General features: G+C 39.1%; 1 protein-coding gene across 10 annotated transcripts in view; it reads right to left on the bottom strand.

The window, feature by feature from the left end:
• Positions 1–19,153, bottom strand: part of Rbp6 (RNA-binding protein 6) — a 439,678-nt gene that overhangs the window by 108,975 nt on the left and 311,550 nt on the right. For all 10 annotated transcript variants that reach the window (XM_064036408.1, XM_064036405.1, XM_049839598.2 and 7 more), the window contains one exon: positions 1,285–1,333. In XM_064036408.1, the coding sequence (XP_063892478.1) occupies positions 1,285–1,333 (49 nt within the window). The remainder of the gene's footprint in view (positions 1–1,284; positions 1,334–19,153) is intronic.

Raw genomic sequence — 19,153 nt, forward strand, 5'->3', positions numbered from 1 at the left:
TTTTATGTCTTACAACGACAAGAAAGGGCCGTTTTTCCCTCAGCGAGAAATGAAACAGGATTCGTTTTTGCGAACTTGCATAAATGACGGCGCAACGATATTTCACCGAGCCTGAATATTTGGGTCAACCTGTTTTTGTGTAATGGGGATTACAAAAGCAAATTTAACATTGTATTTGCTGTAACTGCTACAAGGGAACCTTCGTTGGCAACAAAAGATGGCTCGCCTTGATACGATTTTCGTGGATTTTAATTAAAATCTTACGCGTTGTGGGGATAATGAAAGAAACTGATTACGTGCTCCCCGGACTTTAGTGTTTTGGGACAAAATTGATTGGCTTGTTTATGACGATGTGGAAAATTTATGAAAAAACTGAAAGCGCAACCATCGAAATTGAAATAGGCAGATTTCGAGCGTAACTTCGGTTTTACCCTCACAATAATATAAAATCTCCTGCCGAGGAAGCCGTATATTTTATCCGGGCGTCGATTTGTTATTTATTAGCCGGGAATAGTCGTAACATGGGGAGGGAGCACAATACCGAAAACGGTGCGCATGTTTAGTGACGATGCCACCTCCGTTTCGCTCCGCTTCGCGTCAGCCGCGGCGCCGCCAGCGTAACCTGACCTCTCTCCCTTTCCTGCTAGCCTGGCTCCTTACCACCAGAAAGAGGGCTCTTTACACTGCGACATGCCTGTTTACACTGGCCAGCTTCCATTGAGGGTCGAAGCCTATATTTATCCGTTGCTAGTTAACCAGTGACGACTTTGTGGCGAAGACGGCCAGAGAAATGAGGCGAGACAAACAAAAATGATATGTTTCCGTGTGTGACATGCAAGCCTTTGGAAGTTCCGTTGTTTTTGTCAAGAAAAATAAGGTGACACGGCGCTCGTGCGTGGCTTGCTTCGTGTAACTTACGGCGAGGGAACTAATAATATAATATTACGATTTTCAGTTCCGTTCAGTTTTTATTGTACTATGAATGACTGAAGTTTTGTTATTTTGTTCAGTAACGCGTATATTTCAAAACAGTTATCCTATAATCATAAAATACCAGTAGGGTTAGTTTTCGGGCCTTCCTATTGGTTTTGTATCTCTGTTCCTAATCACTTAGCTTCTCAGAAGGTTACCTATACAAAGCCATTATTGGCATAGTTTTATTAATGTACGAGACATTAATAATTGTAGATAGTATTAGGTACTTGGGCAGTATTGGGGATCTGATTTATTAGGGTCCTCGCTCGCCGTTGTATTATCCGCTCGCTAAAATAATGAGAAACTTACCTCTGTGCCTATTGGTTTGTTTGTCGAACATTAGCATGGCGTCCTCGATCTGCAACAAAAAGACATAATATTAACTTCAAATTCTGAAAAAATCGTGAGGAAAAATAGCGAAAAACAAGGGCGTCGTGCGCGATTTGAGCCCCGCCCCGGCAATAAAACACTCCGCCGTTGTAATAACGAATAAGCACCGGTACAGAGTAAACCACACGCTGCAAATAAACTTTGATAAGCGGGGGCGAGCAGGTAATAACGTATTCATAGAGAAATAAATGGAAAGTCGGCGGTTAGGACACGAACAATACACGCTAGCGGAGATGCGCTGTCACCGCTCGCCTAACGCGACTCGCTCGCACCTAAATTTGGCCACGAAGGAGCATTTTTAAAATTCCCCGTCCGCCAACAAAACAGTGATAAATCTGAAATGGAACGAAATTGCATCGTAAATATTCATGTTGACGTCGACGCGTGACGCCTCCACATACGTAATTGTATGTACGACTTAATTATAAATTCCTTCCTTATTAACTTTTCAGATAGGTATCAGATATGTCATGTTTGGCGGTACAGCCAAGGGTACACAACGGGCGTATGAAATGACCCACGTTGAAAAATGTGCGTGTATACAAAAGCAGGCAAGTTCGGTTTGACAGGGAGGGCCCGTGGGTTTTGTCTCGGCGGCGTCGGCCGGTCCCCAGGGCGACATTACGCGGGTAGGTCGACACGACGCACTCCCGATGATCGATGTCGAATACCCGTAACAGGTGACCTTTCGCTGAATTATTCCTACCTGTAGAAACGTTTGTTTAGTGGTGATTTGTTTGAGCGGGAATTGCCACGCTTTTGTTGGCCAAGCGGCCTGAGCAACCCTCTTTTGTGGTGAATAAAAAAATAACACCTAATTTTCGGACATACACGGACGCTGATTTATCTTTGACATTAATAGCGTCTGAAGAGAAGGTAAAGGATCTCGTTTATTTTTTTCTCAAACTTTATCATTTTCGTTAGAAGTGATCCTATTTGTTCACGTGTTAAAAGTGGTCGGGTACGTCTACATCTTACTAAGGTTGGCGCTCTCAAGAAGGACTGAAGGCTTGGATAGGATTTACTGAACAATTTAGAGCCTTTGTAAACAAAGGTAAGTGTTAATTCGAACTACATAATGAAAAACTTCTTTTCACCAATATCCAAGAGTATTTTCCAAAGCTTTCGAACTGTATCGGTAGCAGATCGGAATCAAAAGTGCAAAACTATTTCATAAGAAGAAACAAAGAGCGCATTGTTACAGCATTCGAACATTTTATCGAAGTGGAATTGTTCCTGTATCGCTGCGATAGTGACATGAATAGAGCCGTGCTAAACCTCTACCTAAATGTAGTCAATAAGATTGACTACCTAGAACAAAAGTATTTTCATTCTGCTTCAGTTATTTATAGAAAAATATGCAGTTTGAGCGATGGAAATAGCACATAAGTATCACCTAGCGCGGTGCGTGTACCACCGCCTGTCGGTACGTTTAACATACTCATTTTCTACAGTTGACTCTTACAACTTGCATGGGAAAACAAGCAGCTGCCGCATTATGCTTTCCTGGTACTGAAATATATTTAGAATAACCTACTTCGGTCATTAATTTCCTTTACATTGATTTTACAGCGAAGCGATGTTGAAGAAACACAATTTCTTGCTCATATTTGAACTAAAATTATTTCTGCCTAGAAATGAAAACCACAAATGAAAAACGAATTAGGCAAAAAAGCCTGACAATATTCCGAAATAGTAAAGCAATAAATATCTATTAACTTACATAAATGACGGAATTTATTACTTCAGTCAAGAGACGGCAAAATAGACCAATCGTAACACATTTCGTCATAACACGATCGGTCGTGGTTTGACCGAATAAATAGAGATTTGTTGGAAAAAATAGATTATGCTGTATTCCTACGACATAGATTGTGACCTAATGCGGTATTGTTACGGTCAATTTGTGAGGCCTACATCGCGTCATTACCTTCTTTCGCATTTGTGATGAAGTGCGTGGGACAAGGACGGGTAATGCCGTTCGGGGTCGTTCCCTTGGGCGACGTTACGGTGAAACCGAACTTTGGCCGTGATCAATGTGAACCTCGGAGGTGTCTTTTGAGTTTAATGTTTGTATCTGATTACTGATCGATTTCATTTCAGCCGATTCATGTTTTAATTCTTTTTCACAATTTATCCGTTGCGACACAGCTGAAAGAAGAAAAGACTCATGACGTATAAGGACTACAAAACTGTTATGAACCTAACCATTTGACAAAATGAGGTAAGTCCATAAAAGGCCAATTTTACTGCAAGCGGCCGTCACGTAACAAGTGGTCTAACAACTTGAGGCCAAATAAGGACATTTATGAACGTATATGGAGGCGTGACCACTCTAATTCGCCTTTTAATATTCGGCCGCTGTATGGCCCACGCGGGTACCACCAACTTTGCTAATTCCACTCTTGGCCGAATATTTTTCACAAGCTAGGGTAAGTGAGCGAAATTGGAGACAATGTTCGTAGACGGCCGGAATTTTTATAGTTGAGCGTACATGGCAGGAATAAAATACAGGATTTACTGAATGCTTGGATGGAGTATCGGGTTTAGTCGAGTCCCTTTTTGGTCAGGGAACATTCCACGGTTTAGTACACTTGTGGGTAACCAAGGCCTTCTAATGCAGTAAAGCTGATAGGAAATCTCAAAAAATAAATGAAATATTTTGTATTAGTTAAAAAGAAAAGTAATTTGTAGAGTTTCATTTAATGAACATTGTCATGAACTGACAAGGTACAAACAACATAATTTACTTCGATAATATCTTGAAAACTATGTGCCTTAACTTTAATGGCATCAATGTAACAGTTGTGACAAAAGGGACAATTTTCTTTAATGTCTGTACGTTTGTGTTAAGCTGCGTCTATTATTAAGGATTTCATTTAAGGGAGTGACGTGAGGAGGTCCCTGAGGGTACCTGTCGCAGTAATTTGCTATGTGTACACCTCTATTTTTTACTTTTTTGTGCAGATTTTCGTTGATATTAGAGGGTAAATAATTTAATAAGTAGCAAGTAAAACTGGATTTTAAGAATCGGTGTCAATTATTTTAGTTAATTGACAATTTGCCGCTTAGTTTTTAATATTGGAAAATAGCTCGTAAAATTAAACATAAAAATACAAGGTTATGACTAAATTAATTTGGAAAGGATTTTAAATACTCAAATCTAGGTCTATCGACACTAATTTAATTTTTAAGGTAATTGCTTTTATCAACCTTCAATCTACATGAAGTATCGCGATTTAAGAATTTCGAAATAAACACAATTCAAAATTAATTGCATCACTCTAAACTTTCAATTATTTCAAAATATCTCAGTAATTTAATTATTATTCGACTGAGACCTATTTGAGTAAGTTTGGAATTAATTAGTCTTGACTTTAGTTTTTTCACAGTACCTATTTTTGTAGCTAAAACTTTGGCCTTTTGTTGATACCTAATGGTAATATTTTATGCGAAACTTTGTACCTTATATTGCTCTGATATGATTATAAACATCAATGTAGAAGTGGTGAGTGTAAGTTTTAAGCGGATTTGACAGTAGTGCAATCATAATTACTTTAACTATCAAACTATTAGCCAAAAATGATTTCTACAATGACGAGCGCTATCGTAATTACCCAGGCGAACTAGCTTACATTTAGTATTGCGATCCATCAAACGCATGCGATATCGCGATCGCGCAGCCAACATTACGCTATGAACTAATATCTGAACAATCGCTGTTTGTCGGCGTGCATCGCGACTGATTTGTTTGTTTGTCAGCATGTCTCGTGACGTCACCGTGACGTATTTCTAAACACGCCGTGTTTATACGAGCGGACGTTTACCCCGAGGCTTCCAATATGGCGGAAGTTTTTTTTGTTTACCTATCGCGGAAGTTATTTGTGAAAAACAATAATTTTATTGGTGATATTTATGATTTATTATTATTTATGTAGGTAAGTTAATCTAGTAGCATTTGATTGAATATTTTCATTAGAAATATAATTAACACTTCACGCTATTTAATAGCTTTACTTTTTAAAAGCAGGATACGCACAAATATTCCAACCATGCCAAAAGGATAAGCAAGGTATCTGTTTTTAGATGCTATGCAAATTAGATCCTGAACAAATACCATTACTCATTCTCCAACTAATATTTGAAATTCAAACTGTCAGTTGTTACAAGAAATTCGGGAACTATGCATCTTGTTACTCGACCGGACTGTGGAGATGGTCCAGCGTTGGTCAACCTCACGTCAATCAAGGGAGTGTAGCTAACAATGCTCTCGGTTTAGAAGATCGTCTGAGGCGGCCTTGCAAGGAGCTCGGTTATATTGCCAAACTTTGACACGTATTTATTGTTGGGCTTGAGCTTCAACTTATTCTTAGGTTTGTAGTTTCGGCTTAAACTTGAATGTTTGATAACTTACAGTTCCTGTTCCAGACTTGTTTTCCAAGAAATATGAAACGCCAAAAACAGATTAGGTACTCGCCACGTGGAACAACGTAAATATTTATTTAGGGAAAATTTCACCGCGGGACCTCATTTACCGGACACTCATAATAATTTATTCGCGCGAAAAAAAAACTGGCCGCAAACTCAATAAAGCGAATCACAATAAGAATACTCTTCGGGAAATAGCATAAAGAAAAAGTTTTAATTTGTTTAAATATTTCCGCGGGTAGCGAGTTTCCCTCAGTGGCGCTCAAGTTTCGTGTCCCGGCATTAAGTTGCCCGCGGCCGCCTAATGGGACAAGCCACCTGCTCTTAAAGGCGACATAACAATTAACTTGAAGAAGAAAATATTAGTTGAGCTAATAGAGCCACTCAGATACACTCCGGCCTCTGCCCTCCATAAATAACACCCCTTCCCGACTACAGACAGTCTACAATTTTGTCGTATTTTCGTAATGATTCTCAGCGGAGGAAACTCCCTGAGGATACCGACGTTTTATCCTTGTGCTTTTATAGGCGAATTGATTGGGAACCGCTGGAAATAATCTCGGGATGGGATTAGTTTTCTTAGGAAAGTTTTCTCTGAGAACTCGCCGTTTCCTTATTAACATACCCCTTAAGTATACTTTATCGGACAACGGTAATTAAATATTAGAAGTCTTTCGGAAGAACTTGAAACAAATACTGATTTTGTGCTAAGGAAACAACTTTTTGCTATGATACCAGTTAGTAGCATGGATTAATTAATATTTCTATTCTAAAAGTAGATATGGTTGAAAAGGCAGCAGAAATAATTTTAATGATTTGTGCATTCAACCAGTGATAAACTAGCGTAATCAGAATGCTTATTTGTTTTTAATGACACATATTCTGGCTATGAAATAACATCAGTACAGTAAAAAAACAAATGTCGCACTGACAGACCAAATCTACTCTATTTATTTTTATTACGTGCCAAGGAAGGTTACTGGCGGTACTTACTTACTATATTTTTGTTATGTACAGATAGCCCATTCAATATAAATAATGTCCGCGTGATAGCCGTCTCCTCAAGTGAAATTCATCCGTCCACACTGAGAAATAAAACCGCTTTTTCAACGACAACTCTCACAGCGCCGCTCTCAACAATTTCCATCTTATGGTTTCTCTCTTACTTTCAATTTGCTAAACTACAATCTAGCTCATAAAAACTCCGAACGTCAAACTTAGGGAAAAAAATTACGTATTCCACGATCCGTAAAAAAATCGGTGAATAAAATATGAGAGAAGTTTAGGAAAACCCGAAATCGTTTTTCGTATTTGAATAATCACTTTAACAAACAAAAGTCGACCGAATCTACTTCATTACTTATTAACCTGCTTGAATGTGAGACAAACAGGAAATATTCAAGAAAAGTAACCACTACACTTATTTTTATTGAATTTAAGTTTACAAGGTTACGATACAATATTATATTGATACGTAATTTTCTCCTATGGGACATTCATTCAATTTTGTTATTAAGTACATTATATTGTTAAATTTATTTGTAGAAAATCGAAGAGAAATACATTTTCGAGGTTTTTCCTCGTTTATAATTGTAGGTCTGCAATAGATGATTGGAAATCTGCGTACCCAAAACCGTTGAAACACTTCAAAAGACAAATCTATTGTTATAGCTATATGTATAGACTTGAGCGAATCGATGTCTACAACATCAAAGGCACATTGAGTTCTGTAAAAGGGACTTCTTTACGCCATAATAACATTAGCTTTCTTTATTATCGAAATAAGTAAAAATATATACAAAATAATGTTCAGGATATTTCCTTGTTAAAACATATTTTAATTGTGAAAAGTCACTAGTATCACTAGTTATTCTTTAATTACGCGACTTGTCCAATCATGAAAACTGAACAAAAAGTCATGATCCAAGCCCAAGCTTTTAATTATTGGGGTATTTTCCAAACTTTGTGAACACTTCAAAAGTTGGGACCTGGCCTGGACTGCGGGGCCGGTGTTAATTACCAACTTTTTAAAAACTGCAACTCATAATAGACAGCTCGGTTGAAAGATGAATGATGTGTTGGCTTTCCAGTTGCGTTTTTTTGCTAACTTCGGTGGAAATTTACGGAAACATGAATTGTTGAACAACAACAGCATGAATTTGACGTTAACCATTTTCTAAACGACAGACGCGTAATAAATGGCCACTCAAATTTTGAAACGGTTTCGAGTCATCCATCGTGATAGGCGCCAAAGTGGTTTTAATCTAATAGCCTATCATTACTCAGTACATACAAGCAAAAATGTATTATTGAACTATTGAACGAAATACAAATAGAGGTCTAATTGGCATAACCACGAGGATCGAATAGAAGTGAGCGTGCTGCCCGACAGATACCGTAAATATTCTTGGTCCGTGATTGAAACTGTTGCAAATGGTGTTTTACTTTAATTATTCACGTGCACATACCGTTACGTTGATAAACTGTAGCTAATACCTAATATAAACAGCTTAATTGCAAACGAAACTTGTGCAGGTTCGCTTAATTGATTTACTGTGTCGGTCGGTATCGGATAGTATAAATACGGTCTAGATTATACGACCGAATGAAAAATGGCGATCGAGCGAGCGTTCGACGGCGCGCAAGCGATCGTACCAGCATAATGACGCTACTGAAGTTTCACTCGTTAGTCTTATGTAGATTGTTGCCAGTCATTACCTATGGGAAAAGCCACGCTTTCATACGTTCGCCTCCATTTTCGAAATTACTTATTGTTTACGAGACTCGTCAGAGTGGGGATGAACGCAATCTGTAGCAGCGCTTGCCAACGTAATGTGCGCCAACTAAAAACTTTCAATACACGTATAAAAATGTGTATTATGAGAAAATATCCCCTCATACATTTTTATCTACTGTGATTTTAAGTGGCATACGAGTTATATTTCTGATATTACATTGTTGGCTTCTGCGGTACAAATACAACAACAAAATTTACCCTATTACCGTCTTTACGTATTGAATAAAGATATAATAATATTGTTATACGGATCCGAAACAGCCTTTCCTAAAGAAAATAATACTTTCATCATAATATCTGATTTGTTGAATTATGCTACTGACGCTCTCCGTCTTGGATACTCATCTTGAATAGAGTTGACATCCATTGTGATGTTTTATTATTACTCTGTGAAATGCAACGAGGCGGGTGAAATTGTTAAATCCTCACAATGGAGGTTCTGTCTTCGTCGGGTCGAGTGCGCAAAAGTTGTACAAGGATCTCAGTTCCGACGGCAATGTAAAGGGAACGGATTAATTGTATAATCTTCAAATAAGACAAAGTTGAAGACTGCGGTCGGCGACTGGGATTATTTATGTGTAGTGCGGCGGCGCGTGTGACGTCACGGCCGCACCCACGCCACGCCACGGCCACGCCACAGACACTTCACTCGCAATCTGCATATAAATCGGATATCGATAATGACGTCGCTATCGCAAGCTACCCGAAATTCGTTCAAAATCCGATAAGCCTTGCCCGTGAAAGCTCTAATCCCCAGAAGTTTGGATGACCCCGATAGTGGATAGACCTAGTCTTCTATTATGTAAATTATCAGCCACATGAAACTTTCAACCGGCCACTGCGGTCGCTAAGTTTGCGGCCGGAACTTGCGATATTGACTTAGGGTCGTATCTGTCTGAGGATCAAAACTAGTAAGTAACAATAGAAGGAATGGAAAATCCATTGTAAATATTTAATGTTTAATATCTGTTCGCCGTGGCAATAAACGGTGTAATGCCGTATATTGTAGAAGCAGAAAAAATGGAGCGCAAAAATGAGTTTTAACGTTTACTATGAGTGTAAAATTCCGTGTGAAAATGAAGAGATCGTGTGCGTGCGGGGACGCCTGCTGCTGGTAACGATGGGCGCAAATGACCCGCGCACGAAACACGACCGACCAGCGACACCCCGCGCCGCCTCTACCCGTATTTACTACCACAGAAGCCTACATTCTACGAAATATCTTTTCACTACTACGTAGCAACCCAAATCTCTCGTAGCACTATTGCTACGAGTCAATAGGTAAATCGATTCCAAATATTTCAATTAATTTCCGAACAGATCTCAAGTTTAGCGTCACGAAATGGAAAGCTCTTTAATTATACAAAAAGCATGACCCTTTTCAAACTTCGTAATGAGACTCAAAATAAGAATTTAAATTTCAATAATTATTCATTTGGCCGGGACAAGTGGGCGATATTGCCAAGTTGCGGACCTGCTTTTTCCATTGACGTTTTCGAAGGAAACTTTTTAAGCGGTCTCCTATTGAGTGCATGTAACTTTCCTTTTAGTCTAAAGTACTAGCTAAAAGAAACTTAGTGTGATTGGGCGTTCCATTTGGCCGATACTATTTTACCTGTAAATATACTTTTATCATCTTTGTAACTATAAACTTTTATGTCTCTGATGTTCTTACATATTTACGTGGAACTGCTAATCTAGATGGCAACTTTGTTGGGACTTGTTTCAAGGTGAGCGTAGTGTACTAACTAAACGTATTCGGTTACTAAGCGAGTTTAGTTTGCGTATTGTTTGCGCACAGGTAGGCAGCGCGGATAGATAACGCGATTGGCACTTCCGACGTTTAGTAGACGGGAGCACCTTCAAAAGCGCGTTATTTTTATAAGGCATGGGCCTTGCCCTGACCCAGTTCCTTTTAATCCATCGCTTACCTATAAGGTTTTATTGGCAATGGCCCATTACGACCTACATTATCAACATCATCATCCGATTTTACTATTTCCAGTCACGTAAACTTGAACGACGAGCATAAACCATAAGGCAGACAAGTTTTCCTATTGGATATGCGGAATTTGGGGAGAGGATATCTAGAGGTCAATGATCGTGGCACGCGACACTCACGGCGTACCTTTTTTCTTTTCCAATCAAACAATTTCACGAGCTAGGTACCTTTTATTCTTTGAATAATTATTCAACTCTCCGAAAAAATTCTGAAGTTGTATGTGAACAGAATACATAAGTATAAAAGGAGTACCTATTTTGGTAAAATATTTTCAATTATCCCGAGAGCAAAACAGTATCAATTTACTCTGTAACCTCTTTTTAGGGTTTTTTTAGTACGTGCTCCAGTCAGCTTCTAAGACAAATATGAATAGGGAAATGAATTATATGAAAAGCTCCTTCGTCGTGACGTGTGAGAGATTGCGTCGCTTTGCGTCGACCTCCGAATGTAACCAGTCGTTTGTGCGCCGCGCAAAACTTGCCTCGAGGTTACATTAAGCCGATTACCAGCGTCAATCAAAACCCGCCTTTTTCCCAGATACCGCACGCAGAAACCACAAACTGTACTTTAACTAATGTCTTTATTCCACGAGGTTTTTTCTCTTATTTACGGATTTGTAATGTGCTAAGTAGGCATCTAAATGCTTATTGCTTTCGTAACAAGTAGTAATGGGTAACGTCGAAACTAATATTTTCCGGCAGATCCTTGGAATAACGATACGGGCCATTTTCCGGGTGGGTGGTCGCCGGCCTAAGGCCGATCGAGGCGCCCGGCCTTCACTGATAAATTACAAGTCTTAAAACCAGTGGCAGGTAATTCTGCACAAATTCCAAGCTTCTGGCCCTCCGGCTTGCTACACGAAAGTTTCAACGATTACTTTTACTTGTAATTTATGTCTCAGGGTACCGATAAAACGATGGCACCAAAGAGGGTCACAGGTGAGTCCCCGCGGAATTTCCGCAATTTTTAAGGCGACTTTGAGGAAAGGTTTCCAGGCTTTTAACTGCTTAACTGCCCTCATATAAATTATGAAGTTCGATAGGCATGGTAAGCACAAGTTTTATCACGAGCGAGGCCGACAAACTGCCGTAAATAAAATCAGAAGGTTGTTACTTCAAAAGAATTGTTTTCGCCTGGCGTAAAGAGGAGAGAAAAAATTACACACGTCTTGAGGAAGAAAAATAATAACGTAATGGATGCTTTCGTACTTGAAGAAAATTAAGAGGTCCGTTGTGTGCGATATACGGCTGGGTATAAAGTTGATTAATATTCGTTAGATGAGGCGAGGGGCGTGGGGGAGCGCTGATATATCGGCTGCCATCTATCACACACAGCCGCAGCACGCTGCATGCGTACGCACGCGCCTGCCAACACCGCAAACAAACGCCGCCGTATCCAATGTCGGTGTTATGCACAACTTTGAATCTAACGGTTTTATTCATGTGTGTGATGATGAGCTTTCAAAATGTTGCCTGCTATCGAAACTTAGCTAGTCAATACATTACGTAGTGCTCTGCTATGTAGCAACAATTCAGTTTATAAATCGTTGTAGGTAAACAACGAACTTTCAGTGAAATATATGCCCATTATAGACAAACTACAACATGTAAGCAATCACGGTTGACCTGTTGACATGCATGATCGAGATAGACGTAAGCACGTAACAAGGTTTGCGAACAACCTAATCCATTTATTGGGAATGAAATAAAGATTGTGAGATTGGGTGGATCACAACGCACTTACACAAATTTCGTTCCCGTGTCTTCAACGATGAATAATAGATGTTGGCCACAGTTCGACCTCTCTGCTCACGCACACCACCCCACGTTACCCCTGTACCTCTTAAACACACTAGCTTATTTTCACCAATACAATATTATCTTTATACCCTCACATTTGTGGAATACCCATCGTCCATTGATTAATTTTTCGGACTCCCCTTTTAAATTGTTCCATAGAAACTATTTCGAAATTATCGATGTAAGCCATAAATAAATTTAAATGTTCTTCGCAAAATACCTTAACCCATTTACAATATCTGAGAAAGGATACGTGAAATATTATTTGTATTGAACTCACTGTTTTCTATTATTAAAATGACAAACGCTTCGTGATACTTCGTAGTGTATACCTATGTAGTGTACGAAATTCGTATTTAAAGTGTCAAAACAATTCAATGTTAAAATTAGATGATGTGAATGAAGTGAGCAAGCTTTGGACGATAATTGAATTACGCTCTAAGCTAGGCGGCCACATAGATTTCACTTTTGGAATCCGCTTCGGAATGCGTGCATAGGAATTATTTGAACATTTACGCCGGTAATGTTGCGGTAGCAACGGATTCACTCCGCTCTATAGCACCGCACGAGATTTATGTATGGTATTCAATATATCTTGTTTGTATCTGTTCAATACGCAGCCCACCCTCAGGCTATTTCATTAATCGAAAACATATCACGCACTGAAATACCATTTCCATACATTTTTATACTTCCCGGACGAAAGTTTTTGCTGTATAAAAAATCTGGGATAGTACGCAACTATCCCAGATTTTTTATACAGCAAAAACTTTTGTTCAGTGATAGGTAAAAAGCGATTTCGTAGAGCGTCGATAAATAAAAACGAGTGCCACATTTCGCGGAGTTACTTTATAAGCGGGGCACATCGGGCCGGCGCGGCAACTGCAAATGGCGCGAAACGACAATTTTAAAGCACAACATTGAATATACATATAATGTATCTGGCGAGCGCACGTGCGGGCCGATTACTCGCCGCCCGCGCCAGCCGCCGCCGCGCGCTGCGACTTGTATGCTGGCGCTTTTAACGCATTACCATGAATAATATATAGTGAAATTGAAATGTCGCATTCGTGTCGCTCGAGCTGCCTATCTGCTCCCGGCGCCCGCCAGCGCCCGCTCTGAACCTCCTTCTGTATTCTGCCCCTCGATTCGTTCCGCCAATAGGCTTTGCCTTTTATCAAAATCACTGAGCTCTTTTTTGAAAGGCTAAGTTGAATGGAGTTCCGATTGATTTTCATATCGCATTGTTCAAGAGGGTAAAATACAACGTACTCCATAGAAAGTCGTTTTATCAATATTGAAAATGTACGAAATTTTAATTCCACTCCATTATGAGTCATTTCAAACAACTTATTCAAACATGTGGGATTTGAGACCGTTTTGACGGAATTATAATTTGTCGCGTATCGTTTGGCCCCTCATCAAGAACAATATAATTTAAAGCGAATCTTAATTTCCTGCTCAAATTAAATGCTTGTTAAAGCAGACCAGAGATAATTATTATAAGATCTAAAGGCGAAGTAACAATATAATTTTGAAAATTACTTTCACCAAATAGTCCTCTCTTCTTTGTAGAGCGCTGTGTAAAGCGGAAGCGCCACAAATTGCTGACTTAAATATTTAATTTGTGAAGAAAACGGATTAGTGGCTAATTGCTGGGAAATTAATGCGAATATACTAACTAAAAGCAAAGTCGCCTAGAAACCGCCGATAGCAAGCTCCGCGATGTGAACTCCAGTACATAATTTATAGAGGTCCCGATTAGTATTAAGGATTACGTGATCATTATGCGAATTAAGTAAGATTTCCTTGGAAACTATTAAAAGGGATCTCACGAACCTCGACCCCGGAGAACGTACAAAGCGAGGGTCACCTTCAGAAATCAAAGCCGGCCTTTATTTATGACCTGGACGGCTGTCCTATTCGGCTAAGATAAGTCCCTGTATTATACATAACAAAGTTTATACTGTAAAGGACGGCCACCTTACTCTATCTCGAAGTAAAGATAAGATCTCCATTAGTGGCAGATCTCATTCATCGTGTGCGTGAAGCCGCCTGAAGAGCCCACGTAATTACACTTACAGGGGGAGCACACAAACATACAAGCTCCCCTGAAATCTGATATTCGCCTCTTACATCTTTACTGACATCCTGCGACGGATAATTACCGCATTTTTGTATTTAATCTTAAGCTTGAAAGGAACCGGAAGTCTGTGTACTTTCTTTAGCCAACCTTTCGGAAAATGTGATACCAATTTCACCATAACTTTCCTTAATGACTTATTTACTTGGGTTACTTCAAAGGTTGTCAACATAAGAATCTACACTCGGGACCCACTATTTTCTGATATAGTTTATACGTTGTATTTCCATGTAACAATAAAATAGGGAAATCTCTATCAGCAGTAAGTCGTAAAGAGGTAAGCACTGAACCGGAAAATGGGTATGGGCAAGACTGTATCCCCACTTTATCCAAAAGGATGTATCTTTTGGCAGAATATTTGGAATACCTAGGTAAAAACAATTTCAATCTCAAAGAAGGGGCTTTAAACGGATTCCTTTGCTTTAAATTGTATCAGTATTAACACGTGTTTGTGCCGTTCGTTGTGCTGACGGAGATAAATAAACAACATTATAAATGAGTAAGTCAGACTCAGAATTATAGCTGACTCGTCTCTGCTGCTGCTACGAAATAAGGACAGCGAAAAGAACGCTTCTACATATTTTATAAATAAGATGATGTAATTTGAAAGACGAGTGATGGTCGGCAGTATTTGTCCGGGGATGAGAGAGCCCGCGCTAATCTACGAGCGAGATAGGCCAGGGCTCGCCTGACTAATCCGAGTGGCACTACATGAGACAAATAAGTTTGTTTAGTGCTCAGAAGTAAGCATTAGTGCCGAGTGTTGCGTCGGCGTGCGGGTCCGTACGTAATCAGATTAATTAGATGATTTTGCGGGCGTTATTAAAAGTTGAGCCGGCTAAAGCGCAGCTCAGTTACCTCCGCCAAGATAGCGGGCTTATGCGCCGCATATATTTACTACTTAGCGGATATTATACGTACGCCGGGAATGCTCTTTAATGTTTTAGTATTTTCGACTGAGGTTGCGAACTCAGTGCCGTTTTGTTTGTGCGCCACAGTGGGCGGCTGGAATAATTCACTTAAGCTTAACTGGGAAAGATAATTAGGATTCTACGTCGGTTGATGCAAAATGAACGCGAAAAACAAGGTGGAAGATTTTTTGCGCTCATTCAGAAATTGAATTTTATATTTGCAGACGAAAGTTTTAACGAGACGAACCTATTTTTTTCTACGCTTAGGCACACATTGAAAACAGCGATTTAATTTACGTAATTAGACGCGAATGGAGGTTCTGCTCGTATTTTACATTGTACGTTTTTTGCAAGGGTGACTTTTGTGTGCAGTTCGATGGGTTCGGGCTGGATGTAGCAAATGTATTCAGAGAGCTTTTGTATGATGCAATGTGTGACAGTGTGGCACTGTGGGCGGTTATTCTCTTAGTAGCGGCTCACGGACCGCTGGACACGGATCGCGCGACCGAACACGCCCCGTGTGCTGTCAATCATAAAACAGAAAAAAGTCGCTGAAATTCCAGTGGCTAACTCCCTGTTTAGTATAGACGGACGGGCGGACGCGCGAACCTTTTAACACAAAGCCCCGCTGCAACTGAACTTACACAAAGCGGTCACATAGTAAATACCGAAAATATAAAAGGTTCGACCGCACGTTGCATCATTCTGATATTTACTTTCCTTGTGTTAAACGTGCCTTCGACTTGAATTGTATGTGATTTTTTTCTTTGTAGAGCTCGTTTTAAAGGGCGATCAACGGCATTCGCACGTGTGTTGGAGCCGGTTCGATAATTCGCAGTACAGCGATTCGTCGAGTCCATTCTTTTGTTATTTCCTCTTTGTTCCCCGTGAAAGGTGGCTGCATTGTTTTCTCGTCGGAATGGCTCGAGATTGCGCTAAGAGTCGAGATTAGTGACAACGTGACGCGTGTGTGTAACCACCCTAATTTAGTTTCGATAATGCTTTAACCGTACCGTAGTTCTAAATTGCCTTTGGGGAGTTTGTTTTGTATTTTATAGCGACGTTGAATGTTACATTGTTATAGGATTTCTTTTTAAGTCTTTGGTTCGTTCTTTTTAATAAAAGTTGAATGGATTTTAGCTGCTAAGTTAAATGGATCCACGATTAGAATTAAGTAGTTGAGGTGTAATAACAAGTGATTAAATTAGACTTCTTTAGAAGAGAATTATAAATGTATTTTCAACTTTATTTTATTTTTATTGCTACGTTTATATTTAATTTAACGTCAGCTTTCCACCCCTACAGGATGACGTATAATAACACCGCAAGAGATGATATTCGATGCAAATTATGCAAATCTTCTATTGAATCAAGGTTTCCTGTCACCGGACATCTTATATTCATGATGTGGCGGATGACGGTTTACAAGTATAAATATTTGAATAACTTACTTGAAGAACTTCCCATTAAATCAATTTATCGGGAATTACCAAATTAATTACATTTCACTGAAATAATTACTTTAGTACTTAGGTACTTAGGTACTTACGATTACGCGAAAGAAGTTTATTTATTTCAAACGCAATATTATAAACCAATATTCGCCAGGAAAAATCCTAAAAGGAATATCCAGGTTTATTCAAGTTAGCTGGGACCCGAGTGCCATACGGCATTATCGTCCGATGAAATGGACAGTCCGGCCCCTTGAGGAGGCAAAGGTTTCGGTTCCGAGGCACTCAATAATTGAAGTCGTTGAAATTCCGGGCGGATTGTTGCGGCCCACCTGCGGGGCGCGGGGGGCACCCGTTTAACGGGAAACAATAACGTTAATGTTTATTATAATGCCCGATTTATTGGCGATTCTCATTTATGGTCCAGTCCGAGTTAAATTTGCGCGGGCTTATTAACGCACCGCACGCGCGGCGCAGTTCATTTTACTGCGCGGTTCAGCTTAACGGTCCAACTGTAGCTTAATTAAAACTAAAACGACACTGTAAATACATCGATCACACTAACACTGTAGGTGAGCAGAGGAGGCATCGGCGCGGACTCCAGACGAGCTCGCTCGACCAATGAATAATAATTAAACGAGCATTATAATGATTGAGGTGAGCCGTTTCTGAGGTAATAGCACGCGTGCCGCGTTAAGCCTGCAATTATTGGAGTTCGTAAGTATCGCCGCAATATTTCGCCATTATTTCGTGTTGAAATAAAGTCGTATATTGTGGAAACTCATTACGTAATAACACTTTTATACGGCCAATTAAATCTTGTTATTAAATAAATTGAAAACCTTTAACTTCACAACATGTAATTTTATGATATACAAAGAGGAGTAATATTTTTAAATATTATGTGCAAATAATCGTAATGAATACAGCAGTTGAAATGAAAACTTAATTGACTGCCAATTGTTTCGTAGACCTGTGCAATTCAATCCAATGAATATCAATTATCTTTATGAATCTGAATTATTTTTAACTTTTCAAGGTATAATAATTACAATGCCAAATAATTCGCTGCGTCAATTGCGTTAATGAAATCTTCTGTAAAGTGCCTTAAATTAAAACGATTTTTTTTACTTCAATATCAACCTTTCATTTTGGCAAACAAAAATAAAAATGTTCTTGATTACAAATAATACTGAAGCCAGGTATTTCTCTATTACCGAGCAATAATATCTCCGAGAAATATCACAGGAAACAGTAACAACCTATTTCATAGTTCAATAACTATTTACATCCGATAACAGCTTCGAACACGATAATATTAACTATAAATCGAAACGGTAATTGTCAATCATTAGGTTCATCAGTCAGGTAGGTAGAACGATAAAATATCATTAAATAATGTAATTAACTTCCTGGCAACACCGCGTTTGAATGTTGCCAGCCCTCAAAACATTACGTGCGGTGACCCACATGTTATGTTCCCGTTTGTGACAATATTTTGTATTTGGATAGAAAAAAGTTTTGTGGTTAACGTCGAATGTGTATTCGATATTTAAAATTAAACGTGGAACGGTTTTTTTGTGGATAAAAAATAGTTTTTTTTGTAACACTCGCCGGAAAAGTTCAAGTGTCTGGATACGACCATAGACTTTTCCAATATTTTTGTTTAGGATAGGTATAATCGATTTATTTGAATCTCAGTCTGATTGTTCAATATTATTCAATTAGGAAATCTCGATTACCAAATACATCAATAAACTACAGCAGCAAAACTACGAGTAAGAATAAAACGGGCACCAAGATTTGTATGGCGTATTCACTTGAAAGGATAATCGTTCACACGTAAGGATTCCTTAAGGGGTGTGGGTAAGCGAATTTATGTGCTAATACACCTTGGGACTGCCCGATGTGCTAATGAAAGGTAATACATAATTCAACCTGTGAATTATACAGTGCCAATCGATATTTGCACCGCGTTACCGCAAATACCGAACCTGTGAAATCACTTGTAGAACCGAAACGCTGTAAGGGAATGCTCCCAGATATGATTATTTGATAATGTTATGTAAATTGTGTAATTTCTTGGGTTTTGGACTGTTGAGTGAGTTGTGGGTTTAGTTGGGAGTTTCTTGGCGAAATTGCGGAGATGTTCTACCTACGTTTGCACGATACGGTTGATAATTACTGGGAAATTATTTGGCGTTACGTTTTGATGTTATCACTACATTTAGTTGAAATTAATGTATGAGCTTTTAAA

Source organism: Helicoverpa armigera, chromosome 9 (genome assembly GCF_030705265.1).
Source record: "Helicoverpa armigera isolate CAAS_96S chromosome 9, ASM3070526v1, whole genome shotgun sequence".
Taxonomy (NCBI): Eukaryota; Metazoa; Arthropoda; class Insecta; order Lepidoptera; family Noctuidae; genus Helicoverpa; species Helicoverpa armigera.